Raw genomic sequence first — 25687 nt, 5'->3', positions numbered from 1 at the left:
TTGGCCTTGATGTGCCGTGCGAGCTTGCCCTCGCCGTCCTTGCCCGCTCGAGATACTTAACGTCCTCCGTCCAACATTCCTGACCTTCCCCATTTGTCTCGACCATTTGACAAAACGATCTGCACCGTTGCCTGGCCGAGAAAGTTCTATGGTTGCTAGGTTATCTCCTCCGTGGACATGAATTGGGATCGTCCGGTCCATAGGTATGTGTAGGTAGACACAGGCAGGAAGGACTCTCTGCCTGTGCTATGCTCCTCGAGGATAACTGTTTCTCCGTCCCTTGGTAGCCGCGGGGTTGGAAATACTGTACCTTTTTTCCCTTTGTCTTACCACTGGATTTCCTCTTTTTTTTTTCCCTGTGTCTGCGTCCTCACATTACTCATGAGTTCATACTGCCCAAATAACCAAGCATGATGCTGATGGACCCGGTCACGATGTTTAGCTTCAGCTATCCCAATGGCGAGCCCCAGACTCCGACGAGAACCCCTACCTCTACGGCTCTTAATGATTCTGCCTTCCAGACTCCCAAGATCGAATCCAGCTTCTACGATCCTCGAGTGACGTGGGATACTGCCGACCCATATGCTTCGAGTCCGGAGTTTCTCAAGACCCCTCAGAGATTCCTCTTCGGCACCCCGTCCAATTCCCTTCATACTGGAGATGGCTCCTACGGTCAACAACAACAATCGCCTCAGGCCAATGCAACGGCGACAACAGAGGACACAGACACCGCCAAAAAAAGGCGCTCTTCCAAGCAGAATTCCAGCTTTGGGGACGATGGATCGGGCACGGTAAACTCCGCAAAGTGCTCCGCTGCTTCCATGCAGACTCCGCCACCAACAAGCACATCCCGGAGGAGAGTGGCTGATTTCAACGACGGAGGAGACGGCCATTCGAATACGGAGACCGCGAGGAAATTGTCAACGACCACCGACAACAACCACTTGGAGACCCCCAGTCGTCTGATAGGAGCTTCTCCCCAGACGTTTGGTAATTTCCAAAACTCTCCCGATCTGTTTCAGCTCTCATCGGTGGACCCCTCTGCCTCGCCTTTTTTCCCTCAGCAAAAGCTCTTCTGGGATCAGGATACGGACCAGCAAGCAGGGGACATGGGCCTCCCGAACCCCTCGAATGACCTCTTTGGTTCGGAAACATCGGCCCCTTTCACGACCGCCTCGACTACCTCTCAGACTACTGGAGTACCTCCTCTCCCAGCATTGCAGGGTTCGATGGATTTGCCCGAGTTCAGCAGCGATGCTAGCTTTGGCATTGTATCGACGGCCCCCGCAGATGCGGCACTCTTCCCTCCTCCCTTTTCCACCTCTCCTCGGGTTCCCATCACGAAGGCGGAGGATCCGGGCCTCTTTTTGAGCTCTCCGGCTCGGAGGTTCGGCCCCCCTCAGCCAAGGCCTGAAACTCAGACCAGGAGGCTTCCTCCGCGAGTCAATCGTCAACCATACCACCATCAAACCGAAGAATCCAAACGAGAGGAGTTGCGACGTGCTCGCAAGCAAAACAGGCCGTTGTCCGGGTCCTTCTCGGAAGACGAGGACGAGGACGAGGACGACGATGATGATTATACCCCTCGCGCTCGCGGACCAAGACCGGGCCTGACCAGAAGCTTGACCCATACGGCGGTGACGTCGCACTCTTCTCATGCTCGCCAGCTGAGCCAGGGCATGCTCGCCTCCACGAGCGGGGTCAAGAAGCCGCTATCCAGAGGCCGTTCGTCACCGATCAAAACGACCCGTCAGTCACTTTCTCGTGCGAATTCAACCGGTTTCCCGAGTCGCTCTCAGTCCCTGGTCTTGAAAATTGACAAAGACGGACGAGCAAAGACCGAAATCCAGGTTGTCGACCGGTCGACCGGTCTGACGGATCCGATATCAGAAATGGACATGGAGGGTTCTACGACTGAAAGCGAGAACGAATCGGCCGAGTTCTCCGACTATTCGATTGCCCGTAGTCAAAGCACGTCGTTTGCCCTTCCTGGACCGTCCCTGACCAAACCGACGGTGAGCCGTGCTGGCTCTCTCTCCAGGCCCAACTCCAAGAGCTCCTACACATCCACCATTGCATCCTCGACGTCCGGACGCCGTTCTCCTTGGGCAGACTCGACCCGGAGCGGCCAGAGACGGCCTCAGTCAGCCATCTTGCAACACGACTGGGCCAACACGCCTCGACGGTTTTCCGTCCCGGCCAATGCGGATTATACGCGGGGCACGTCAAGTTCATCGACGACCGATAGCACCCTTCCCGAACAGGAGGAAGACTCGGGCGATGCGCAGCATGCCTTGAGGCAAATGCTGAAAGGGAGGGCGCGGAATGCCAGGCAGCCGGTGGGTGGATACGGCGCTGGACGAGTTCCAGTGTCGCAATCCCTCACGCATCTGCGGTCCTCCCCGCCTAGCATGAATCGATTCGACAGCAGCTCGAACGGCGCGACCAGTTCGCCGACGACGCTTACGGACCCCGATCTGGCGACGCCCAGCACCGACCGACGCAGTAATCCCAGCAACGGCACCAGGTGTGTTTGCAAGTCGACGGATAATGGTGGCCACCTGATGATTCAATGGTTTGTGGTGCTCCCTTGGCTGTTGTCATTAGCATACTAACGTACTGCAGTGAATCTTGTAACCACTGGCTGCACACTAAATGTGTCGGACTGGAGCGTTCCAACCTGCCCCCCGTCTACATCTGTGTGTACTGTTCGCAGACTCCGATGCGAGGCGGTCGAATTCGGGATCCGTTGGCGCGCGTAGGACACGCACCGTCGTCACCACTCGCCCGCAAATCATTTCGAAATAGATGACGCGACGGGTTTTTCTCAGCACAGAACACGCGACTTTCGGTCGCTATGTCTTCGAGACACCTTGGCTGTTCTCAACCATTCTTTTCATGTCATATCCATGCAACACAGGCGTGGGTTCTCTCTGTTCGTTTAGTCCATTTGACTTTTCACGTACAGGATACCCCCGAAGGCCCTGTCAGCAACAGTGGTCTCGAATTTCCTTTGTGTGAAAATCGCTGTATTCGAGGTTTTCTTTGTCTGTCGACTTTCCATCTTTATGTGACTGATCAGTTGAGGAGATTGACTGTATTGTACGGATTACCGTTCGACTGAATGCCCTGGATGGAGTGCAACACCAGTGGAGGATTAGACGATTATGTGATTATATGGCTAATATGTACATACGTGACATGCGATGCATGCTGCAATTACTGCAATTAACTGTATGAGATTCTGTATTACAGGAGTAATAGTATCTGTGCCAGTCCTTATCTACATGTGATCCTGTCTGGTAAATAGGTCGATCGAATTGCCGTCTTTGATTGGCCGTGTCTGGGAATGACGACACTGGCCTGCACCCTCTGTAGGAAGCAAGTTTCCTATTATCTGCCTGCTACCATCTTTAGAACTCGATGATCATGCGTGGGTACATGCGAAAGATTGGAATTGTGCCCTATCTTAATTCTTTTGTTATAATACTGAGCATGCTGCTTTGATCGAGCGGTTCTTGTCCGCTCTCGACATACGTAAGTATGCATTCATGAGTTTGTCCTCGGCAGAACGGTCTCAGTCTCTGCAGAAAGTTACCTATGTGCTGAATACATTTCATTTCTCTGTCTACTGATTTATTGATTGACTGACTAACTTCCTGACCATGTCTTCTTCCTCTATATCACGCAAGATCCCATCCCCCCGCGACTGGCAGAAATGGACCTCCTCCCTCCTAGAGAGATACCGCATCAGCGCCAACAAGAACAGCGACAGGAACCTAGCCCTGGTAATCACATCCCTTCTTACCAGCGGACTCATCGGCGGCAGCCTTCTGGCCGTCCTCCGCGCCGCAGCCCTCGACTACCGGACCTACCTGAGCTACGGGTCCGGCGGCCTACCCTACAACCTGTGGGGATGGTTCCTCTCGGGCGTGGTCTTGCGTCCGCTAGGCACGGACGTCCTCAGCACGGAGCTGTACGACAGATACCCGAATAAGAGCAGCTGGTTGCCTGAGGAGTGGCCGCTGGTGAGGAAGCGAGAAGGGCCACGGCCTCGTCTGGGTTCGCATCCGCTGCCGCAAAGGCAGTTGGATCAGTTGGCGAGGGGGAAGATTCATCAGGTTCGCACACTCACTCACACCTGCTATCAGTAGGCGGTAAGGTAGACTCTGCTAAGAATGGGGTGTAGAAACTCATCCAATCCTTCGCCAAACTCGTCGACGACAACCCTTCCCTCATTCAGTTCAAGCCCTCCGTCCACGAGGGCCACACAGAGAGCATCTTCCTTGCTGATGGCGTCCCTGCATCCCCCATCGCAGAAATGATGCTTCGCGAGATATCGCACGTCCATTCGACGGGCGATCATTCAGTGCATGTAGTGCTAGCGCCGCAGGATTGTAAGTGAAAAAGCCCCCCAAAAAATCATTTTTTTTGTTAATGTCTTCAGGCAAAAAAATCATACAATCCGGCTGGGGCCAACGACATCCCTTGGACGGCGTCAAATGGCCAACAAAGCTCATCTTCGGCTGGTCCCTGCCCAAGGAGTATATTCTCGTCTATGCGCCGAGGACGGAGGAAGAGGTTTGTCTCGTTATGGAGATTGTTAGGGCGTCGGTGGGGTTTATGTCGGGGTCGAGGGATGTTGTTTAGATGAGTGAGAGAGTTACATTTGTCTGCGTATCCGCGTAGCTACTTATCTACGTGTTGTGTGTGTAGTTGTGTAATTGTATTTAATATATATATGAAGTATAATATGTGGTGGTATAATGGATTATTATTATTATATCTGTTGTAGGGAATTGACTGATCTTTTTTTTTATCTGTTTTATCTTCAGTTACTTTCTTCTTCTCTGCTACTGCTACTCCTCCAGTGTTTCAACTTGTGTACATGCCCAGCAGGATCACAGAGCGTTTGGCCGACGCAAGGAGGTCCGGACCGTAGCAGACGCCAGGGGAGCCTCCCCGGCCGCGCCGTACAGTACGTCGGAGGCCTGAAGCTGAGACGAGGGAAGGCCGGCATGCTGACGGACGTGCTTCTTCTGATCAGATCGATGGGAACGCCCACGGCTGTCGTGCCCCGGGGGACCGTCTGCGCGGTCCGGAAGGCGTTGGCGTGGCCGTCTCCAGGCCCGTGACGAGATTGCTGGTTCCCGGCCCAGACGTGACGAGACAGACGCCCGGACGATCCGTCAGTCGACCGACGGCCGCGGCAGACGACGAGCGGACGCAAGGGTGGTCCTGCAGCACGTCGAAGATGCCGTCCACCTTGGCCCCGGGATGCCGAAGACGAGCGAGACGCCGGCGTTGTGCAGGCTGTCCACGATCACGCTGGCAGGAGGTCAGCAAGGTGGATGACAGTACTAGGACTGGTCAGTATATTATACCGGTATCATTCCGAGTGAGATACGGCGCATTCCATTGATGATGACGGATCTGCAGGCTGCTTACAATGCAGCTGCACGGCGCTGAGTGAGACAACTTAAAGCTTGGTACAAATGTCGCTGGCTTATCGTGGCACATATCTTCGTTTCTCATTCTATTCTTCGTCATGGCCGCCAACACTCTCTACCAGTATTCCACCGCCTCAGCCCTAATGGCCGGCGTCGCATCACACGGCATTCCGTTATCGCGCCTGCTGTCGCATGGCAACCACGGGCTGGGGACCATGGCGTTTATCAACGGCGAGGTCGTCCTGCTCGACGGGACGGCATACCACCTGCACCCGTCGGGCTCGATCCGGATAGCAGAAGGACACGAAGAGCTGCCATTTGCCATGGTGACGCCGTTCAACGACGCGAGGAAAAAATGGGCTACGTTTGCGGAGGGTCTCTGCAACAAGAGTGCCGTCTTCGACTGTCTGTCGCGGCTGATGTATCCAGAAGAAGCGAAAAATCAGAATCACTTTGCGTTCTTCCTGGTATCCGACGCGCTCTTTGACAGCATCACCGTCCGCGTCGTCCGCAGCCAGCAGTACCCCAACCAGCCGCTGGCGGAGCTGGGCGACGCGCAGAAAGTGGACTGCTACCGCGGTGTCCGCGGGTGTCTCGTCGGGTTCTGGTCGCCGATGTTCATGGACGGGGTCTGCGTCGGCGGGCTGCATATGCATTTTTTGTCGCAGGACAGGACGTTTGGCGGCCATGTGTTGGAGCTGGAGGCTCGAGGGGCGGTGTCCATGACGGCGGCTGTTCTGCATCATTTTCACCTGGAGCTCCCTGTCAATGAGGAGTTTGATAACGCTCGGCTGGGGGGTGGTGGTGAGGCTCTGCATAAGGTGGAGGGTTAGCAGCATGAAGGAGATGTTGTACAGTATATTGTGATAGTGCAAGAGAAGCATCGGGGATATTGGTCAGAAATTACCATATATAGTAATAGCAGGTAGATGAGTTTCATCATACTGATAGATAGTCTATGATACTTGCTCACTATCTAAATAAGGAAGAAAGGGTAGAACAGAAGTTATCTATAGGACAGTGCAGTGCATTTTTGCTAATGTTTTCGAGAATCCTGTATAGCTTGTCTGTCCATAACTAGGTAATTGATACAGTACATAGGGTGATTAATATAAATTAACCCACATACGACCATTCTAACAATGTGTAGGAAGATTGAGTTGAGAAGCACCGTCTAAGATAGTTGACCGTTCATAGGAAACCTACACGTCTGTAGTTATTAGTTGATTGATTTCGATCTGCGGTCATTTATATAAATGTCCTGTATGTACACCCATCAGCTAATGTTAGTCCTCGTGAATATCCAAATCTGATCCCATCCAGCCTGTTGATTCCCCTTCTCAATACTATTTAAAGACACTGCCCCCCCACCACAACCGGCCGACCAAAATACACCAGATGAGCAGCATTGATACCCGACCCATTCTGCGCCTCGCAGCACTGCACCGCCCCGTCCTCCGTACAGACATACGTATTCTCCGCACTCGTCGGGTCCAAGTTCCAGTACTCCAGCCCGTGGTGCACATACCCGTCCGACGTCGGCGGCGCATTGGGGATGCCGTCGTCCGCGTGCGTGCACCGGTAGAACCGCGTCGTCTCGGGCGAGGACGTGCTGTAGCGCTGGTCGATGAAGGACGCGAAGGCGGCGTTGCCGGTGCGAGGCTCGCCCATTGTGTACACGGTGATGTTGTCGAAGAGGGGAGAGAACTGTGCTGCGGCCAGCGCGGCGAGGGAGCCTCCAAGACTATATATCAAGTCAGTATCTATACACAGACAGTATATTTATACCTAGGTTAGGTGGGTATATGCATACCTATGCCCCGTCAAAACAACCCCATAATCCGGAAACAGCGCCTTCTGCTCCTGCAGACGAGCCTGCACCTGCTCGACAATCGATACCCAGGCGAGATAGTACCCGCCATGGACCTCACAGCCCTCACACTGCGGGAAAATGTCGAACGGCGCAAGCGTGTAGTTCGTATCCGTCGCGTAGTTCTGCAGCGACTCGGTGCCGCGGAACACGGCGAGGATCTCGCGCGCGCCGTCGTCGCGCAGGATCCAGCCGTGCACGTCGGTTGTGCTGTTGGTGATGTCGCTGATCTTGGTCATCCCCCCGGGCACGATGCACAGGTCGTTGAGGTAGGTGGACATGCAGAGCGTGGCCATCTGGGTTAGGCGGGCTAGGAGGGGGGCGGAGATGCCTTTGATGATGGCGCAGAGGGAGGGTGGTAGTAGCAGCAGGAGTAGTAGGAGCATTTGCATTTGCGTTTGCATTTTCGTTACAGGAAGTGTCTTCATCGTAGAATGGATTAGTTATTCTATCGAATGTGAACTGGTATAGAGATACTGATTCAATGAGGGAATCGTCCAGCTCGACAGATTGGAGAGATTACATATATACCTGGATAGGGCTTGCTGCTAGCATTGTATACGTACATCACTACTTCCTGCAGAATTAATCCTAAATATAATTATTTAGACCTTGAATAGTGACTGATATTAATACTAATACTCATAAACCTCGGTATAAAGACCTTCCTGCGGATCGCACATGCTGTGAACCTCGGCAGTCTTAGCCTCAGTCTCGGCAGGCAGGTCTGTACCAACATGAAACAGACCTAATTAGTAGTAGACGAGCCTGGCGTGCTTGTGCGAAGTTTAGTTGAAAATAATTGGGTAGGATGTAGTTTCGTCATGTCTAGATATTAGGTAGGCTATGCTTTGTCCTTATAGCATATGAAGAGATGCATGTATAAAGGGTTAATAACAATCAAATACGGATTGTTCTGCTTGCAAGTAAGTAATTCGCTGTTAACCTCTTACATAAAGATTCAGTTCAACTGGTAGGTATTTATCTTTCTTTCCTTTCTTGGCAAGTAAGCATCCACGGGGCCTCTGCATAATGTCTCCATGCTTTTTTTTTTCATAACATAAATTTTCTTCTTTTTATTCTCATCGTTTTGTTTTTCAAGATGTTTGGTTTATGCCGTGGATTAGTTTAACTAGAAGACATGTACTTTTTATAGCGATGCTAACTAAGCTAAGCTTCCCCGCGGGCTAATGCAACCCCGCATTTCACTAACTACGACTAACACGGAGTTACTGTGCTAGAACAGCACACTAACCAAGGGCTGGGGATGGATGCTTGAGGCGTCCTGCCTGTGCCACCTGCAGTGGCATCTGCCAACATGCACATCCGAGAACTCACCATCGCCCGATTCCACGACGCCCTCCGCGCCGGCCAGACGACATGCCACGCCGTCACCGCCGCCTATCTGCGCCGCATATCGGCCTATGACCCCGTCCTCAAAGCCCTCATCTGCGTGAACAAGAACGCCCTAGACGCCGCTCGGCAGAAAGACGTCGAGACGGCTGCCATTCTCGCCCGGAATGACCGAAAGTTGCCCCCTCTCCACGGCGTCCCCCTCATCCTGAAAGACACGTACGGCACCAAGGACATGCCCACGACGGCCGGATGCAGGGCCCTCTCCAGTCTCCAGACGAAAGACGACGCCTTTGTCGTGCGCAAGCTCCGTGTCGCGGGCGCCATCATCCTCGCCAAAGCCAACCTCCACGAGCTGTCGATGCAGGGCATCACCGTGTCGTCGCTGGGCGGGCAGACGCGCAATCCGTACGATCTCAGCCGCACGCCCGGCGGCTCGTCCGGCGGCACGGCGGCTGCCCTCGCTGCGAATCTAGGGCTGGGTGGCTGTGGCGGCGATACGATGAACTCGCTGCGCTCGCCCGCGTCGGCATGCGCCATCGTCGGCTTCCGTCCTACGGCCGGCCAGGTGTCGCGGAGCGGGACGGTGCCGGTGGCTCATACGCAGGACGCCGTGGGCCCGATGGCCAGGACGGTGCAGGATGTCCGGGTCCTGTTCGAGGTGATGAGGGGAGAGGATCCCGCGGATCCGATCACCTTGTCTGCGGAAAGAGATGCAGCAGCAGCCACTACTACTACTCCGAGACGCAGATATCGGATCGGCGTGCTAGACACATATTTCGGACAGGAAAGTGGCAGCGACAAGGCGGAAATCTCCACCGTCAACAAGACCGTCCTCCACGCACTGGATAAAGGCCGTCAGCACGGTCTCGTCGAGCTGGTGCACGTCTCTTTACCAGCAGACTGCGACGTGGCATCGCTCCTCGCATCGACAGATGTCCAGTCGTACGAATTCCGCGAAGCAATCGACTCATTCCTGCAGTCTGATTTCATTCAGCACACGCCGCACAAGACGCTCGAGTCCATTTCCAGGCATGAAGGAGGGTACCTCCGCGAGGCCATGTCGCAGTCCTTCTTCGAGACGCTGCTGCAGTCCGACACCTTCAACACGTCGAGCCCGGAGTACGGCGTCCGACTGCGTCGTATCGCGAAGCTGAAGGAGTCGCTGGCGGATTGCTTCCGTCGGTTCGGCCTCGATGCCCTCGCTTACCCGCACCAGAGGGTTCTCGTCAGCAGAATCGGGCCGATGAACAACCAGCCTGGTCGGAATGGCATCCTGGCGGCGCTGACGGGGAGGCCGGCGATTTGCATTCCTGGTGAGTACGACCTCCACATTGACCTAATAAATTCAATTTGCGATTTTGAGTCATTCACCGTAACGCCCGTTCTGACCGACTGACTGACCTACGACCCTTTTTTTTCTGAAACAGCCGGATACAGTCCCCCCTCAGACCCAGACTCAACCTCAGACTCAGCCCTCGGCGTCCCCATCGGGCTGGAATTCCTCGGCCAGCCGTGGAAAGACTTTGAGCTGCTCGACCTAGCGGAGCGATTCGAGGAGGTGCTGCAAGCGAGGAAGGATCCGGAGGAAGTTTTGCGATCTGCTGTGCCAGCGACAGCTGCAGAAGCAGCAGCAGCAGCAGCAGCAGCAGCAGAAGTTCTTGCGTAGGGATCTTGATCTTGATCTGGACAGGAAGAAAGAAATGACGCTAGATGGAGGAGAATGAATGAATGAATCGACGACCGAAGGGAGGAAAACAAGATGAAATAAACGTCTTCCTCCAAAGACTCTGATTATGATTATAAACATAGCGCCTCCATGTTGTCAGTCTGTCCATCTCTATGTACTGTACATACACATAGCCACCCACATACATACATGGCGTACATAACTCGCACATCTTCAGATGATAACTTGCAAAGAGGATAAATGGTATAAATGGTATAAAAGATATGCCCCGTATTCGCAGTCAACTTGAGTTCATTCATCCCTTAGGAAGGGAATTCATTTCGTTGACAGCAGTCACCTGGTTTCGACGTTCTCCCCCCTTTCCTTTCTATTTTATTCTTTTCTTTTTTTTTCCCCTTCTTTCCTTCCTTATTCTTCCTTACATCCCCCGATTAAACTCGACCATCCCACCTTCACCGCCCTTGTCCCAAAACTCCTCCTCCAAACTGCGCGCGCTGATCGCCTGCCGCTGCGGGAACGCCCCCAAGGCGAGGGGCAGCGCGAAAATCGACGTCGTCAGGATCAGACCCAGGTTGACCGGCAGCACCAGCCTGGGCCGCGTCTTCAGCCAGTCCATCTTCTCCAGCCGCACCAGGATCAGCGGCGGCAGGACCATGATCGGCGTCGCGTTCAGCACCCGGCTGATGGCCGTTTCGCTCACGGCGATGGTGGCCGCCTTCTTGCTCTTGCCCAGGCTCTGCACCGGCTCGCCCGTCGCTTCGCGCTTCTTCTTCTCTTCCTCTGACAGGACCGGGTAGACGTCGATGCCGCGACGCATCTCTTCGCCGCGCATCAGGAGCACGTTGAGCGCCGTCGCGCTGGACACGGCCGCGAAGGGGACCAGACGGCTGAGAATGAGTCGGGTGTTGGGCGAGACATTCTTCAGGCGGGGCACCAGCGCATTAAGACCGAGCGCGACGGAACACGAGGCCGAGACAGCCATGAGATAGGACTTGACCATCATGGAGGTGGTCAGGGGGGTCGATTTGTTGGCGTTGGCGCTGTTGATGGCGACGTTGAGGGACTGGTTGGCAATTTGCCAGAGGAGGGTGCCAGTGGTCTAACCAAGGCAAACGTGAATTTATGCCATTTCATTTTGCTTGTTACATGTGCATACCTTCAGCCCAGGCGTCAGCATCCCGGCCGTCACGACCAAGTTCGACAGGACGAAGCAGGACATGCGAAACGGGAGAAAGACCGGTTCGCCGGTATCTATGGTTGTCAGCCCGCAAACAGGCCAATTGAACTGCCATTTTCTGTCCTACCAGGGTGTAACGTCGAGTCGACCACTTTTTTCGCATACCACAGCTCGGGTGTCATCTCTTTGATCTGGCCCTGCTTGTAGGCGGTAACCAGGCGCTTCGCATTCTCCAAGCCTGCGGACGAGACGAACAGCATTCTATTGAGAAAAAAAAATCAGCATCGCGAGAAAGATATTTCCACGGGAACAGCGTTTGCATTCTACCTCGGGTCCGATATGCTGGCTGACTCGCGGACTCGCCCCCAGTAGGTGTTCAGGTCGTACTGGGAACGGGGCAGTTCCCGACTGCCAGGGAGAGAGGACGACATTGCGCAGGGCAGGAAGAGCGAAAGATCCGGGCGAAAGATCCGGGCGCTGAACGAATTGACTAGAATTAGATATATAAAACGAAAGAAACGAGGGGAGGGCAGGCCAGGAAGGAAAGAAGGAATTGAGAACGCGGGCTGATTATTGAATTGGGGGGCTTGATTAATCGAGTCAAAAATGGTGGAAACGGTTATCGGAGGCGGTGAGCGAGATAACGGTCGCCCGTCGGTTATACAAGGAATCCGCCATCCAATCATATTCGATTTCCGTTATCGAAGTCCATCAGTTGTACATGTACAGCACTACTACACTGTATCTACTCAGCCTTCGTCAATTGATGAACATCTCATATTCCATTGCTCTGTCCACTAGCGGAACTATATCTGAAAGTTTTGTCGCAGCGTTGAAGAACTCATTTCCCTGCATTCACCGAAGATATGTTATAGGGGTTTAAATAATTCTGTCATGGATGTGAGGACTGAATTAGTTAACTCATATCCTTTGCCATACTGCTTGTATAAAATTTACCATCTACTTTCCAGATGGGCTGGAATTGCAATCCATACTGCTCTGTATATTGCTTATAATACCGCACAAGGGTATCTTCAGCAAATCTGCTAAGATATGAACTACAGCCTAGCAATCTCAACTCTTTCTGTCCCTGTCCATGATCAACGATCAATCAATCAATCAACCAATCGACCAGACAAAGAAAAGAATACCTTAAGACAGTCCAAGCCGCCCCTCAACCTTCATCCTCCTCGCAACATCAATACACCGAGGCACAACCTCCCTACCCAAAGCTAGATACTTCTCCTCGAGTCTCTTGGCCTCCTCACCATTCTCATCCCGCACCTCTGGATGCGGGAATACGAAGGTGAACGTGAGGAACAGATCTGATCCACTCGTGGCAGCGGCAGCGTGAGAGATGATGTTCGAGACAGATTGGCCTGTTGCAGAGATGTGGAAGTCGACCTGTAATGATTATATTCACAGTGTCAGTCAGTGACAATCTAAATAAATGGAAATTCCCCTGAAGGATATATGTACCCTCATCTTCCCAACAAACCTCACCACCTCCTCCAGTTCTTCTTCCCCCTCTCGACCCTTGAACAGGACCCTTCTCGTCAGACCCCTCCCATCCTCGTGCTCCCGGACAACGGTCGACTTTTCGATCTGCGGCACGAATTCTTCTGGCTGGCGTGCTTTGGCCAGCAGCGCTGCCCAGAGGTCGTCGTGGGTTAAGCGGATGGGGGGATTGGTTGACGATTCGTTGTCGTTGTTGTTGACGGGTGCTGTGACGGATACGGTGATAGTGACCATTTTTTTTCCCTCTTTTTTCTTTTATTTATTCTTTTTTTTCCTTTTCTTCTTCTCTGGTCCTTTGTTTTTGACCTGGTTGTCCTTCAAGATGTGGACATACGTATACGTAGTACTCCGTATCGAGACAGAAGAATAATCAGAAAGAAAAAAAGAAAAGAAAAAAATGCGTCAATTAAATGAACAATTCAATCCTTGAATTATGTCTGCAGTACAAGACAATTGACAAAGTTATCTCGATCTGTGTTCCTCACTTGAACCGTCAATGCTCATCTGTATAGATATACCTTACACACGCATACGGAGGGAATGCGGGGTAATACATGGCATTCCGTTTTGGCATTGAGGGGCGAGTGTCTGACCGCGTGAAGAGTGCTTGGTAACTGGAATACTCCGTAATAACTGCCTGTTCTAATCACGTGTGAGTGTTCTCTCGAGCTAGTCGATTGACTTCGTGAGCAAAGGCGATTCACCGCCGTATCTCACCTGTGACAGGCGTGTAGGCTTATTTGAACGGTCATTCACTGCCTATGTCGTTGGCGTAATAGAAATTGAATTTATCACGAGAGTGTCATGAGTGACAAGGCCTACGAGTGAAGGTGAAGTTTCGTCTGATATTAACTGTAAACCCCTGAATATATAAGATAATCAGATCGACCTGCGACTTTTCAATCCAATAGCCCATAACCAAGGATACATCATAGATACACATAAATAGTTATGCAAAGTTTCCCTTTGGGCCGAAGAAAAGAGAGACATCGTCACCAACTGATCAGGTAGCCACCCCCCCCCCCCCCCCCTCCCCTCTTCGTAGGAAGCTTCCATTGGAACTCGTGGAAGTCATCCTCACGGCAATACCATATGTAACCCAAATAAGAACGCCAAAGAACCGATAAATCACTCCAAAAGATAAGTCCACAGTAAGATGAGAATGTTAACAAGATGGCAATAGAAAGAAAAATCCAATCCGTACAAGTCTGCCCCCGGAGCAGTTCGAATTAAATAAACCCCCACTGATCCTCTTTTACCTTGTGAGGAGCTCCATACCCTATTATCCCATCCCTTCGACGCGAGTCAGACGCCTCGACACCCCAGAAACACAGTCCCATCCACCCTGCCTTGCTCCCCACCGATAAAAAATCCCACTTGGCCTCATAAATCACACCATGAACAGCAATAGCAACGTGTCATCCACTGATGAGTTCTCTCTAATAGTGGTCACAATTATCCTGATTCCTTTATCCACCGCGATAACCCCAAGAGGACACACGGCTAGCATTGCTTGATCAATAAGGTGGTATGATGCAGACGTGAGCAGCGATCAGTATGTCGAAGTTAGCCTCCTCGTTGCTGCTGCTGCTGCTGCTGCTGTTGAGCGCGCAGCTGCTGACCAATCCGAGCAGCCTCAGTGCCATCGTCGATGATGGTCTCCTTAAACCAAGGGTGCTTGAGGGCCTCCTTGGCGGTGATACGATTCTTCGGATCATAGACAAAGATCTTCTTAAGCAGGTCCAGGAACTGTCGGTTGAAACTGTTGTTGGATGGAATGAATTCCTGCGACCAGTCAGTACAATACTCATTTGGAATCAACAGACAAGCAGCAACTTACATGAAGCTGTTTCATCGCCTTCACGTATTTGCGGGACGCTCGTGACGTCTCTTCGTTCGGATAGTCGAGCTTGTTTCTGTTGAAGTACCTGTCATGGGTCAGCGTCTCATCCGAATTGTATCTGAATTTTGATCAAAACATACTTGGCTGCCGCATTTTGATTGCTGCCTCGGCCGCTTACCACCTGCTTGACAAGCTTCGCATCGATCTTGCTTCCGCATACACTCTCCATCATCGCCAGATGTTCGAGGTTGTCATGCGTCTGGAACAGGGCGTCTCCCGTGAAAAATTCCACCAGGATGCAGCCAATACTCCAAATGTCACAAGGGAAACTCCAACCCAGATTCAGGATAATCTCAGGAGCCCGGTAGTGACGCGTCGAGACGACGGAGGAATGATACTCATCGTCAAAGGTGGCCGAACCGAAATCGATCAGTCGAATCTCACTGTCAAGAAGAACGCGGCGTTGACGCGCGTTCCGGCACGTTGTGTGGGAAGACGAAGGGATGGTGCGGTTGTAGGTGAACGTCTGATAGGCATTGTTCACCAGAAGAATGTTCTCCGGCTTCAGATCAGTGTGGATGAGGTTGAGATCGTGTAAGACTGTCATCGGAGTCAGTAACTTCCTTCTTGTGAGGTAGTAAGGAAACAAAACATACAAGCTACACTGGTAAACAGCTGGCGAGCAAAACTCTGAATCTGACTGCTTGGGAATGGCACAAAACCGTTGGCCTTGAGAAAGTCGAAAACGCTCTGTCCCAGCAGATCGGTGACAATGCAGATATGATTCCGGAAATCAAAGCAGTCTCGCAAGTGGATACACCTGTTCCGATTCTGCCGATCGTTGGAAGCCAAAGTCGACAGCACTCGTAGTTCGATCTTGGAAGCATCTCGATATTTCTGGACGGAGCGGATGATCTTGACTGCACACCGGGTTTTGCGTTGTCGATCATACGCTTCCACTACCTTGCCGAACGTGCCTTGGCCAAGCAATCTGATGATCTGGTCTAGGACGAGTCAGCAAGCAGTCATAAAAAGAAGTCCTCCCAACTAAAGAGGGAACGTACATCGGTCAGTCAAGGGTGTATCTGGAGTCACAATGTAGTGGCCATCCTCATCGTCGATCTTTTGATTTTTCGTGTCCGAATTCTGTCATGGAAGCGTTAATATCGATATATAGCAGACAAAAAGGTTTACTGGGTAGAAATGGGTGGTCTTACATCACGGATGACCGGGACTGGCACATCCTTGGCCTTGATCGGGGGTTGGGGAGGAGGGATGTAGTTCAAAAACGCATCTGGAGCCGACTCCAGTTCCCGACGTTTCTGCTCATCTCGAGCCGACTTACGGGTGGTGACACGCTTCCGTTTTTGACCAACATTGGCATCTTCGTAGTACGCCCCATTGCTCGTCCCAGTGCTACCATTGGATCCCATAGACGTGGGAGCAGTGGTGTGTAAGGATGTGGTTCGGTCGGTCGAGAGGGATCCTCCGGAGGAACTGTCACCGTACGGCTGAGGGTTCATCGAGTACGAAGGACGGTCGTAATATCCCACATCGTACGCCGTCTCCACGCCCGTCCTCCTCTTCTTCTCAGCCGGCTGGGCGACTGTTCCGTTGTTCGTGGCCGTCACCGTGGAAGAGGGAGCATTGCTGTGAGACGCCGTCTGCTGTTGCTCTGGCGGAGGGGTGTCGTCAATGACAATGACCTCCTTGGGCAAGCCATTTTTGTAGAACTCGCCCCAATCGGGCTGCTTCCGCCGCCGCCCGGACGGGCCAGACGACATGGAACCGCTGCTCGAGGTCGGATTATAGGGAGGCAGATTGGAGGTCGACGAGGAGGGGGCGGTTTTCGACGCAGACGGGAGAGGATGGGGTTGTGTAGACACCGAGGTCGGCGTGTTGGCGGCGTAGGCGTAATTGTTGGCTATACGAGCAGAGCCAGCGGACGACGAGGTCTGCGGGTAAGCACCGTTGGTCTGGTAGGCAACCTGATGATGGGAATATCCATAATGCGATGGATGGGTTGCGGTAGCTGTCGAAGGGGTCGACATGATGGAATGGACACGAGGACCGGTGTAGGCTGTCGGTTGGTGGCACGGGTGGCCCGATGAGCGAGGCTCCTCGCAATCGATGCCGCTGGGGACCTCGAGCTGAAGACAGGGTGCCTCCAGGAGCGATCTGGAGGCAAATTTCTCTCTCTTTCTCGATGAGACCTTACGCCAGGCTCATCCGGATGATTTTCTGAGATGGTTTCGATGATGGACGCAGGCAAATGGGGGAATTCGTGAGACGGGGGGGATACTGTGGTGTGGAAGGGTCGGAATGATGACTCGCAAAGCGGTCAGCGATCGCGGATCAGCCCAGACAGGCGGGTGTCATGCGATGGCTGTGTAGGAACGACCAGGGCTCAAGGCAAATCGACGAAAGAATTAATGTGCCATTTGGTTGTGGATTGCCCACGCGGACAGACTCGAGATGGAGAAGGGGGAATGCTCTCAGGGTGGGCGTCTGAGGCAAGAACGGCGTCCGGAACAACGATTATGGCAGTCCGTTAGTCAACCTTGGACGACTGGGGGACTGCTGCGGATGGAGACGCCTGGCCTTTGGGGGCGTGCAGCCTTCTGCGGTCTCCCACTTCTTGTTTTACGCTCTTTCAGTTGGTCCAGCACTTCATCTAACAGTCTACTCTTTGCTCTGCTGGCGTTGTGCTGTACCACCATCACTATCGCCATCTGACGGATACGGCGCTGCTTACGGAGCACGCTGCTCCAGGGCTAGATTCACAGTATTCTGCCGGATTCAATTCCCACCCTATGGCTAGTCCGCTAACTTCGGCTAAGTCCTAACGCCGCTCGACCCTTTTTTTTCCCCATTATTATTATTCTTTCAGTAATAGAATAGTAGTATATCAGGGATATTCTCCGATAGCCCGGTAGTTGCAACCCTTCAGACGATTCCGTGTGGCTGACAAAGCACTGCTGATGACCAGAAGAGAACCTCAAAAAAAGACTCCACTGCTCTGGAAGCCATTGGAAAGGCAAAGCCAAAGCCATGGCCCGAGTGGCGCATCACTCTTTCTCAGCGTACTGTCGATGTCATAATAATGGGAGGGCTTCTGGGGCCGACCGGGCCCGACCACACCCCTCTCGAGAGCAGAAATCAGAAGACCTAATCGGCGCCACGCCTTTCTTAGCCTGTCTAATTCGAGTGTAAAATCTATCCCAAACCAGCTCCTCCCTGGGCAGATATTTTCTTTATAATAGCAGTCAATAATGTTCGAACACTGAGAAATAGTGGGCTGTTTTGTGTCGTGGAGGGCGGTTATAGGAGGGAGCTCCACGGTATTTTTAACTTGAAACAAAACATCCTCTCAGGCGCTAAAAATTAAAGATATCGCACTTCCAAAGGGCCCGCCAGTCGAGTGAAGCGGTAAAAGAGGAGGCTGGGCAAGTAAAGAAAAAAAAATAAGATCAAGACTCCGTATTGATAGGAGTGGGACTGCACACATCTTTCCCTACTAGAATTCACCCATGGTGGACCACAAACAAGTCGTCATCAATTATACGGACTACATACCTGACTCACAAAATCACTGGTGCTTCATTCCACCAGTTGAGATACGTAGATGAAGCTACAGTGACAGCTTTTGTACCTGCGAGACTGTGTGTGAGCCTCCTACTCGGTCGGTCGTTATTACCCCACATTTGCACTGGAGAAAGCGGTCCTCTACGGAGTACTCAAGGAATCTGGGGATGACAGACAGCAAAGCTCTTAGAAGTCGGACAGACCTGTTCCCAAAAGCAAGAAAAAAAATTCCATGACTCCAATTAGGTGTGTCGCCTACGTATTGTCATCTCATGGGCACTTATCTCGCGTGCTTTCGCCTTCGAACAGCCCAGACCGAAAGGGACCAGGAGCAGACTGACAAAACGACTGAATCCAAGCAAGATTCGTCGATCGCTGAATGTCTTTATTGTACAGTACATCTATACACACCTGCAGTAAACTAGACAGACAAGTCTAGATGAATCTTGAGGCTCAAATTGATTCCAGCAGCTTAGACTGGGGAAAAGTGCCATGGAAAATCAAGATCATATATATATTGATTGATAATGCTCGTGATCGGCAAATTAATCGCGTCGTCTGATTCAATCCATTTTCCAATTCATCAATTAAAAAGCTAAGTTATGGTAACAGCCGGAATGATAGGAGAGTCTTCCATGCTTTTCAGGATGCGGAAACAAACAAAAGCCATCGATGCAAGGTACCGGACCCTTGGTAAATGGTTTCAACAAGTAACGCATACCAGTAGACCTTGGCTAGGATGGAGCCCGCCCACAGGTCTACATGCATCCTCTCCTCTCCTTCCAGCTGTTGGTGTCTCGAAAGACGAAATGAGGCAGAGCATCAAGAAGCAAGAGCAGGTGATGTACAATTTACAGGCTGCATGAAACATAATGCAAGGCAAAAGCCCGCAGTTAACAACATTAGTGATGAAACCGTTGGAAAAGTTAGCCAGCGAAAATGAGTCATAGGCGTCCCTCGAACCAGAATTCCCCGGGAGAGGAACCACATGTAGAACCTTCAGTGTGGGTTGTATCCATCCAGATAATGAGCTTTCCCGCTCAAGGTCATTCGTGGCTCGCTCAGAGTGCAATGCATCTCTCTCGCGGTGGAGAATACGCGAAAGGAGCCATCCTCCATTCTGGAGACGAAAATGATGATTTGTCTGGAAGTGCACCAATAATGAATGGTGCGCATCAAGAACTGAGACCAATCAGTTCACGCGATCCTCCTTTAAATCTTTCGAGTAAGCCTTTTGAACATGTCTCAAGCCTCTTCCATCTTGCTCGAGAGCAAACAAAAGATCCCGCATTTGTATCCCGGCACCTTTTTCCTTATCCTCTCGCCAATCTCCCAGCCGCTTTGTCGCAGCAGCAGCATTGGCATCGCCCAACTTCCCACCCTTGTCTCCGATATTTGATGGAGCATTGAGGCGGGGAGTAGAGAAACTAGTATTCGTACTCGTGCCCCTGTTCAACCAAGAATATGTCTTCTTGGTATTACCAAACATTCGACCGGATAACATGTTATTCGTAGCCATTCGCGCTGTTTCGATAGATTGCTGATGTTGTTGTGCCTCGCTTGCCCTGGCATCCATCTGTTTCTTAGCCTCCTTCTTCGTCATGCCTTTCTTATCAGGACCAAGGGCCTTGTCCCCAATGACGCTTGAGGGAGTGGCGGAACCGGAGCCCGGGACATCAACGGAGGTTGCCCTGCTACCGCTCTCCCCTAGAATGGCGTTGGCACTTCGTTTTGCGCGTTTTGCCGCACGAGCTTCCTCGCTCGACACATCTTTGCTGGCCATTAAGCGATATTTCTCAGCTAATCTACTGGTGGCGGTACTCTCGGTAGCAGAGTGGGGACCTATATAGATCTGATTAGTATCCATCTGCGCAAAAAAAAAATCATTCCAAGGAAAGTCGTACGTTTCGAAGACATAGTCTTCGGGCTTAGTGCACTATCCGGCTCCGGAGCAGGAGCTGCTACATCCTTCCACTCTTGGGGAACAGCGCCATGGGAGTGTAGACGTCGGCTTTTTGCAAGAGTCGAAGCGTATTCGATTACCATCCTCAGCCGCTCTTCGCAACACAGCGACACGAGTGTCAGGATATCCACAAGAGGAGCCCCTTCTTGGTTCACAATAGTCTGGCCCTTGCGCACAGTAGACGACCCATCCGGGCCTGTAACCTCAATAGGTTGAGGACGCCCTGGAACGGGATGAAACAGACCTTCGGTGGGTATACGAACGCCCAACTCAAAGCCACGCTTCTGTAATTTCTGCTCCAGGACCTTTGTAAGAAGGAATGGATCTTGGAGATGATACTGAGCGCGCCTAGCTGCCTGCGTATTCTCTGCGGTTGGCTCATTAGGATCTTTGAAGGGTACACCCTGGCTCTCTGCGATGTAGGTTGATTCTTGGGTGGTCGGAGGCTTTCCTTGTGAGAAATCGAAGCTGGTGCCCGTCGATGCTGTACCCGGCGTAGAAACCTGAGACGTGAAGGAAGTGGTCATAACCGGGGCCTGCGGTCGCTGTGGCTGCTGAGCCTGCATAGCAGTTGGCGCATAACTGTTTGTGAGATATGCTTCCTCTTCCTTCACGTCGATTCCTGACGATGCCAGAACATCCGTAAGCTCAGAAGCATCTGTTGGCTTTTCCACCGGTCGTGATGGAGGGCCCATAGAGCCTGGGGGAGCAGGCGCGGGAGCAGCATTCGGCGTGGGCGCTGGTCCCGGCGCGGAAGCCATGCCGTTGACATTTGTGCCGTTCATCGTGGGAGACGGATTCTGTGGGAGCTGCAGCGTTCCAAAGCTGGGGGAGGCGTAGGGTGACTGTGGATGAGGAGAGAGGCGTTGTCGTTTCGGTGGAGGAGGTATAGCACCTGCATTTGCCGATGAGGTGGCGCTGGGCGACGGAGAAGAGACAGGCGGAGGAGAGAAGGACTGGGAGGAGTACTGTTGAGGCTGAGTCTGCGCCATGGTGATTTAAGGTGTTGGAAGCTCCGGTTATCGTCGCTCTGATCAGTAAATATGCCACGACTATCGAGGTGAGATGCTCGCGCCTGGACGACAGCGAGCGAAGTGCTCAAACCAGAACCCTCCGCCAGCTGTGACCATCTCAGAGCCGCCCGCGAGACGCCCTCATGAAGCGCAAACGAAGGAAGACAGCCGTGAACTGGGAGTCAGCGGAGAAGGTGACGGGTCGAGTCATCGACCGATGGGTTGCGAGTGAAGAGAGCTCTGTCAAAGACGGGTTGAAGCCGCAGATCGGCCGTCTTGACAAGCGCGCGTCCCCGGAACCGCCAGTCACGTGGCGCGTTTCCCGCGCTCCGGCGCCCCATCAGGCGTCTAGCGGCCTCTTAGTCTTAGCGCTCTGCAGCCAGCAAGCACCTACCTAAGGTACCTACTGCGAAAGGAGCCGAAGAGAATCGCCTGGAGCTCTCTGCCCACGGTCTGCTGTCTACACTGCTGGGTAGGGACGCTGTCTTAGTCGTGTGTGATGTGCGGCCATTGAGCCCGTGCTGCCATGGCGTCTCGTTTGTCCTGAGTGAATCCAGTTGGGTCCGTCGCAGCGCCATCACGTCTCCGACGCTTCTGTCAGCTTCTCACTCTGTATCATTATCTTACTTTCACTGCCAAGATTTACGAGTCTATGACCCTTCCTTTCAAATTCTACCTTTTCTTTCATCTTCCAAGACTCCCTAGTTCGCCATGGCGACAAAGCGCAAGGCGTCGGCGATGACGGCCCCTGCGGACGATGAGCCCGTCGACCCGTCAGACGAGCTCGTCTTCTATTGCCTGGGTGGTGGCAATGAGGTCGGACGTTCGTGTCATATTATCCAGTACAAGGGGAAGACAGTCATGGTGAGTGGCGTTCAATTTTGCTGAATGACTGCTCTTGAGACTAACTTCGTCTTTGAAATAGCTTGATGCCGGGATGCATCCTGCCAAAGAAGGTTATGCGGCTCTACCTTTCTTTGACGAGTTCGACTTGAGCACAGTGGATGTCCTTTTGATAAGCCAGTACGTCGCCCTCTCCTTTGTTCTTCGGTCACTTTTTTTATGGTGCACACATGCTCCCCGTGAAGAAAAAAGATTGTGTTGCCGTACTAGGGGCGTTGGTTCTATTGCTACTGCACAGACGGCTATCGTTGACGATGTGGAATCCCTTACTCAACAAACCATGCCCCAATCTGCCACATGTAGATCAGAAAATCAATGCAAACTGTTTGAGCTTTCATCAAGTGTCCAGCTGCGTACGCTTCTGTATGCCCATGGCTGTCGTCGACTTCTAAGGCATCCTTTTATGTCCTGCGTCTTATTGCTGCTACTAGCTTCTTGAGTATTGAAACTGGGTGGCATCAACCGCTAATACTCGGCTCTGTATCTATGCAGTTTTCATGTCGATCATTCCTCTGCCCTTCCGTATGTCTTGAGCAAGACGAATTTCAAGGGTCGCGTTTTCATGACGCATGCGACGAAGGCGATTTACAAATGGCTTATCCAGGACAACGTTCGGGTCAGCAATACCTCGTCATCGTCCGATCAGCGAACCACCCTATACACGGAACATGACCATCTTTCGACGCTACCGTTAATAGAAGCCATCGACTTTTATACCACCCACACCATCAACAGTATCCGGATCACTCCGTTTCCTGCCGGCCATGTGCTGGGAGCGGCTATGTTTTTGATTTCAATCGCCGGCCTCAATATACTGTTCACTGGGGATTATTCTCGAGAGGAGGACCGTCATCTGATTCCTGCAGAGGTGCCCAAGGGCGTCAAGATCGACGTGCTTATTACGGAGTCGACGTTCGGTATCTCTACAAATCCGCCTCGGCTGGAGCGTGAAGCAGCGCTCATGAAGACCGTCACCGGGATTCTCAACCGTGGAGGCAGGGTGTTGATGCCAGTCTTCGCCTTGGGCCGCGCCCAGGAACTGCTTTTGATCCTGGATGAATACTGGGAGCGGCATCCGGAACTGCAGAAAATCCCCATCTACTACATCGGAAATACGGCGCGAAGGTGTATGGTGGTGTACCAGACCTATATTGGGGCGATGAATGACAACATCAAACGTCTCTTCCGCCAGCGCATGGCGGAGGCTGAGGCGAGCGGTAACAAGAACGTCAGTGCAGGCCCCTGGGATTTCAAGTTTGTACGAAGCCTTAGGAGCCTGGAGCGTTTCGATGACGTCGGGGGTTGTGTTATGCTTGCGTCTCCTGGTATGCTCCAGACCGGCACGAGCAGAGAGCTTCTCGAACGATGGGCACCAAGCGAACGCAATGGAGTTATCTTGACCGGCTACAGTGTGGAGGGAACAATGGCGAAGCAGCTCCTCAATGAACCGGAACAGATTCCCGCAATCATGGCAAGAGTATCGACAGGCCCAGGAGGTCGCAGGGTACCGACGGCAGATGACGACCAGAAAGTCATGATTCCAAGAAGGTGTACAGTCGATGAAATTAGTTTTGCTGCTCATGTGGATGGTGTGGAGAACAGGAACTTCATCGAGGAAGTTGGAGCTCCCGTTGTTGTATGAGTTACCTTTCTCCTATCTTTTTTCTGGATTCAGTCTAACTGGAGAATCAGATACTGGTTCACGGAGAAAAGCATCAAATGATGCGATTGAAATCCAAACTTCTCAGTCTCAACGCAGACAAAGCCGTCAAGGTGAAAGTCTATACTCCGGCTAACTGTGAAGAAGTTCGGATCCCTTTCAAGAAGGATAAGATCGCCAAAGTCGTTGGCAAGTTGGCAGAGGTTGCGCCACCATCTGAAGCGGATAATTCGCAACTCATGACCGGCGTCCTGGTGCAGAATGGGTTTGATCTGTCATTGATGGCGCCAGACGATCTGCGGGAGTATGCCGGTCTGACAACAACGACTATAACCTGCAAACAACATCTCACTCTCAACTCTGCAAGTATTGATTTAATAAAGTGGGCACTTGAGAGCACCTTTGGCGCAATCGAAAAGATTGGTTCTACCCCAAGTCAGGACATCAAAAAAGAAAATGCCGACAGCAGCGCCTCCAACGGAGCGGATGTGAATGGAAACGTGGAGAAAGAGGAAGCCGCAGATGAGGAGATTACGTTTGCGGAGAAAGAGACGTACTTGGTCATGGGCTGCGTGATTGTGAGGTACACACCCCGAACGCGGGAGGTCGAGTTAGAATGGGAGGGTAATATGATGAATGATGGGGTTGCCGATGCGGTCATGGCGGTCCTTCTGACCGTCGAAAGCAGCCCTGCGTCTGTGAAACGTGAGTAACTGCTGACAGGACGCCTTTGATAAGTACTTGCTGACCCGTCAATCCGCAGAATCCTGCAAGCACAGACAGCACGACCATGACGCCCCCGAGATTCAAAACCCACATGCCTACCTAAATTCTGAAGAGCGGTTCGAACGTCTTCTCATGATGCTTGAGGCGCAGTTTGGACCCAATATTACTCCCATCGAGCGACCACGTCTGACCAAGTCCACCGCACACCAGAACGGTGTCGCGGAGTCCGGAGCCGTTGAGCCAACGCCTAAGGACGAGGAGAATGGCGAGGAGGAGGACGAGGAGCAGCTAGCTAAAGCAGAAGCTGCCGAACTGGCTCGTCTTCACTCGTTGGGTATTCCAGTCCCCGGAATCGAGATCAAGGTCGATAAACACGTCGCCCGTGTCTGGCTGGAGGACCTGGAGATCGAGTGCTCATACCCCGTCCTGCGGGACCGGGTCAGGGTAGTCGTTGAGCGGGCCGTCGAGACGGTTGCCAGCATGTGGGCTGGGGAAAAGCCGTCTTCTTCATTGCGTTCCCGCACAACGAACGGAAATGGGGTAGGAAATAATAAGCTCATGGAAGAGAAAAAGCCGGAACCTGTTGGTGCTGAAGCATGAGCGTGGATGGATGATATTTATGTACAATAACACGTCCTAGCAATTACATTACTGGTCTGGACCGATATCGTCTACTATTTGTAATCCGAGTCATAGCCAGTACACACAACGTGAAGACTGGCTTTAATTTCGGGTAGTAATCCCCATCCATCACCTTCACTTTGCTGCCTTCGGCTGCATGCTGATGGAGGTCCACTAACAGGATGTGATTCCCCCCTCCTCCCCAGGGAGAAAGCGCAAGATAATTAATTACCCTATGCAACCTATTAGGTAAGACCTAAGGTGATTTCTTCTTAGAGAGTATTACTATATTAGCTGACCGGTTCACCTAGAGGA

At 52.3% G+C, this 25687-nt stretch overlaps 10 protein-coding genes across 10 annotated transcripts; 5 read left to right on the top strand and 5 right to left on the bottom strand.

Annotated features, from left to right (window-relative positions):
- Positions 1-434: 434 nt before the first annotated feature.
- On the top strand, positions 435-3124 carry T310_6220 (PHD finger domain protein; the record flags this gene model as incomplete). Its single annotated transcript, XM_013470953.1, has 3 exons — positions 435-2527; positions 2626-2758; positions 2969-3124. 3 exons carry the CDS (start codon positions 435-437, stop codon positions 3122-3124), a joined length of 2382 nt encoding a protein of 793 aa, XP_013326407.1.
- A 541-nt stretch (positions 3125-3665) lies between these two features.
- Positions 3666-5355, top strand: T310_6219 (uncharacterized protein; the record flags this gene model as incomplete). The annotated part of the gene is made up of 6 exons (XM_013470952.1): positions 3666-4121; positions 4190-4397; positions 4448-4581; positions 4690-4706; positions 4872-4978; positions 5048-5355. The coding sequence occupies 6 exons, from the start codon at positions 3666-3668 to the stop codon at positions 5353-5355; spliced, it is 1230 nt and encodes a 409-aa protein (XP_013326406.1).
- Positions 5356-5548: 193 nt separating this feature from the next.
- T310_6218 (Alpha-acetolactate decarboxylase) lies at positions 5549-6379 on the top strand (the record flags this gene model as incomplete). Its single annotated transcript, XM_013470951.1, has 2 exons — positions 5549-6278; positions 6321-6379. The coding sequence occupies 2 exons, from the start codon at positions 5549-5551 to the stop codon at positions 6377-6379; spliced, it is 789 nt and encodes a 262-aa protein (XP_013326405.1).
- Positions 6380-6624: 245 nt separating this feature from the next.
- Positions 6625-7724, bottom strand: T310_6217 (Feruloyl esterase A Precursor; the record flags this gene model as incomplete). Its single annotated transcript, XM_013470950.1, has 3 exons — positions 6625-6652; positions 6922-7194; positions 7264-7724. 3 exons carry the CDS (start codon positions 7722-7724, stop codon positions 6625-6627), a joined length of 762 nt encoding a protein of 253 aa, XP_013326404.1.
- Positions 7725-8638: 914 nt separating this feature from the next.
- Positions 8639-10342, top strand: T310_6216 (Amidase; the record flags this gene model as incomplete). The annotated part of the gene is made up of 2 exons (XM_013470949.1): positions 8639-9989; positions 10125-10342. The coding sequence occupies 2 exons, from the start codon at positions 8639-8641 to the stop codon at positions 10340-10342; spliced, it is 1569 nt and encodes a 522-aa protein (XP_013326403.1).
- A 439-nt stretch (positions 10343-10781) lies between these two features.
- Positions 10782-11971, bottom strand: T310_6215 (Mitochondrial cation transporter; the record flags this gene model as incomplete). Its single annotated transcript, XM_013470948.1, has 4 exons — positions 10782-11462; positions 11520-11614; positions 11668-11801; positions 11868-11971. 4 exons carry the CDS (start codon positions 11969-11971, stop codon positions 10782-10784), a joined length of 1014 nt encoding a protein of 337 aa, XP_013326402.1.
- Positions 11972-12692: 721 nt separating this feature from the next.
- T310_6214 (uncharacterized protein) lies at positions 12693-13292 on the bottom strand (the record flags this gene model as incomplete). Its single annotated transcript, XM_013470947.1, has 2 exons — positions 12693-12944; positions 13020-13292. The coding sequence occupies 2 exons, from the start codon at positions 13290-13292 to the stop codon at positions 12693-12695; spliced, it is 525 nt and encodes a 174-aa protein (XP_013326401.1).
- Positions 13293-14624: 1332 nt separating this feature from the next.
- T310_6213 (Non-specific serine/threonine protein kinase) lies at positions 14625-16952 on the bottom strand (the record flags this gene model as incomplete). The annotated part of the gene is made up of 6 exons (XM_013470946.1): positions 14625-14843; positions 14899-14986; positions 15042-15501; positions 15558-15905; positions 15966-16047; positions 16119-16952. The coding sequence occupies 6 exons, from the start codon at positions 16950-16952 to the stop codon at positions 14625-14627; spliced, it is 2031 nt and encodes a 676-aa protein (XP_013326400.1).
- Positions 16953-19678: 2726 nt separating this feature from the next.
- On the bottom strand, positions 19679-21441 carry T310_6212 (uncharacterized protein; the record flags this gene model as incomplete). The annotated part of the gene is made up of 2 exons (XM_013470945.1): positions 19679-20328; positions 20391-21441. The coding sequence occupies 2 exons, from the start codon at positions 21439-21441 to the stop codon at positions 19679-19681; spliced, it is 1701 nt and encodes a 566-aa protein (XP_013326399.1).
- Positions 21442-22323: 882 nt separating this feature from the next.
- On the top strand, positions 22324-25351 carry T310_6211 (uncharacterized protein; the record flags this gene model as incomplete). Its single annotated transcript, XM_013470944.1, has 5 exons — positions 22324-22326; positions 22388-22728; positions 22858-24001; positions 24058-24730; positions 24789-25351. 5 exons carry the CDS (start codon positions 22324-22326, stop codon positions 25349-25351), a joined length of 2724 nt encoding a protein of 907 aa, XP_013326398.1.
- Positions 25352-25687: the final 336 nt, after the last annotated feature.

Source organism: Rasamsonia emersonii (genome assembly GCF_000968595.1).
Source record: "Rasamsonia emersonii CBS 393.64 chromosome Unknown ctg1118621760375, whole genome shotgun sequence".
NCBI classification, from domain to species: Eukaryota; Fungi; Ascomycota; class Eurotiomycetes; order Eurotiales; family Trichocomaceae; genus Rasamsonia; species Rasamsonia emersonii.
This window is presented reverse-complemented; position numbering and strand designations above follow the sequence as displayed.